The sequence below is a fragment of the Leopardus geoffroyi genome, chromosome C2 (genome assembly GCF_018350155.1).
Source record: "Leopardus geoffroyi isolate Oge1 chromosome C2, O.geoffroyi_Oge1_pat1.0, whole genome shotgun sequence".
Taxonomy (NCBI): Eukaryota; Metazoa; Chordata; class Mammalia; order Carnivora; family Felidae; genus Leopardus; species Leopardus geoffroyi.
In genome coordinates this window covers 14,485,320-14,487,328 of record NC_059333.1, presented here as the reverse complement: position 1 = coordinate 14,487,328, position 2,009 = coordinate 14,485,320, and the positions used below count along the sequence as shown (strand labels likewise).

Genomic DNA, 2,009 nt, shown 5'->3' with positions numbered 1-2,009 from the left:
TATCTGGTTATAGAATGTTAAAGTGAAGATTTGTTATGAAAGACAGTTTTGTAAGTGTGACTCTACCTTCTTATTAAAGGTCTTCGGGGGGTTAAAGCAAGCCTCCTTAATGCCTTCAGGCATTGGGCTCTGGTCTTGAAACAACACATTAATTAGATGAGTCAAAAAATTAGCCAATGACAGGAGCACGTGTGGGAGCCACCCCCCAACCCTGAGGCATATAAAAGGCCCCCTGCAGGGGAATCGTCCACACTGAAGTGACACTTCTCTCCTTCTCTACCCAAGCACAACCTCAACAGCCAACACCATGTGTGGAAGCTACTACGGAAACTCTTATGGAGGCTGCGGCTATGGAGGCTGTGGCTATGGAGGCTGTGGCTATGGAAGCTGTGGCTATGGAGGCTGCGGCTATGGAGGCTGTGGCTATGGAGGCTGCGGCTATGGAGGCTGTGGCTATCGAGGCTGCGGCTATGGAGGCTGCGGCTATGGAAGCTCTGGCTACAAAGGCTGGGGCTACAGAGGCTGTGGCTATGGAGGCTGTGGCTACAGAGGCCTGGGCTGTGGCTATGGCTCCTGCTATGGCTGTGGCTCTGGCTGTGGCTACTAGTAACGAGGGCACTGTGGGGGACTCTCACCCTCTACACCTGGACGTGGGATTCACCAATTCTGAGCCCCACACGTTCTGAGCCTTTCCCTTGGGTGACGATATCCTCCAGGATGAAAGTCTAGTAGGTCTGTTGCTGCCTACAGCCTAACCTACAGATTCCCTGGATTTACCTCATGGAGTGGAAGATGGTGAAATTCACCTGTGGCCCCAGAGTTCCGCCTTCATCAGGATGATGGTGTCACAGCGACTGCCTTGATGATGTCCATGCTGGAGTTCGTTTCTGTGTTGACCTAATAAAATTGTCCAGTCTGAACAGCAGCCCTGGTTTTTGTCATTCATTTGCTGTCCCAGATGTCTTCCTAACATATTTTGGTTTCAGTTTACAAGAAAGGTAACAATTATCTCCTTAAGGAGATAGTTTCCTGATATTCCTAGGTCAGCTTCTTCACCAATTCCATTGTCAATTGTCTTAGGAAAGTAACTTATTTTTTGGAAGCTTCAGTTTCCTCTCCTGCTACTGAGGGAATAATCTTTTCACACTGGGTATCTCTTAACACCAAATGAGATATTATTTTATAAATTATAAGTTAAGTTTTGTGCGGTGTATCGTAAATAATTAAGAAAAATAATAATTTCTCCAATGTTATATTCATGTATCTCTTAAAATAAATGGATGTGGTTATATTCTTCTCTACTTCTTTTTTAAAAAAAATATTTTAATAAAAGAAACAACCTAAGGAAAATTTTTATAATCTATTACTTCCTAAGGTAGGAGTAGATTGTAAAACTATGTGGCATGCATGGTGGGCCATAATAATTGGATAAAAACACATTGAAGGTATAGGCAAAGTTTCAGGGTCTCACAATGCAGTAACCAAGATGTTTGCCAGGTGCTTGGTCTCATCTGAGTCTCAACTGAAAAAGGATCTGCTTCCAAGCTCACATGCTCGGAAGAATTCAGTCCCTTATGTATAACTGAAGCTCAACGTTGTTGGCTACAGGCCTTTGCAGGCTGTCTCCTGGAGGCTACCCTTAGCTCCACTAGGCTGCCTATAAGTCCCTGTCATGTGGATTCCCATATACTGTTGCTTGCCTTCTCAAAGCCAGGAAGGAAGGCAGAGAGACTCCAACAAGAAGGGTGCCACAATACAACACAATTCTATGCAACATAATCACATACACACAATTACATATGTCTTACTATCTTTGCCACATTTTATTTATTATAGGTAAGTCACAAGATTTGCTCAAACTCAAGAGAAGGGGATGATACAAGGCACTGACACCAAGAGGCAGAAATCACAGAGGCACCTTAATTGTCTGTCCACCACTGATATCAATGCTGTGTGTCCTTCCTAATAGGGAGTAGGAAGTTTCCCTTCGCCTGCAATGCTCTGGAACC

General features: G+C 44.4%; 1 protein-coding gene across 1 annotated transcript; it reads left to right on the top strand.

The window, feature by feature from the left end:
- Nucleotides 1-264: 264 nt before the first annotated feature.
- On the top strand, nucleotides 265-925 carry LOC123576023 (keratin-associated protein 21-1-like). Its single transcript, XM_045437058.1, has one exon. It carries the CDS (start codon nucleotides 308-310, stop codon nucleotides 605-607), a length of 300 nt encoding a protein of 99 aa, XP_045293014.1. The 5' UTR covers nucleotides 265-307; the 3' UTR covers nucleotides 608-925.
- The last annotated feature ends 1,084 nt before the right edge of the window (nucleotides 926-2,009 follow it).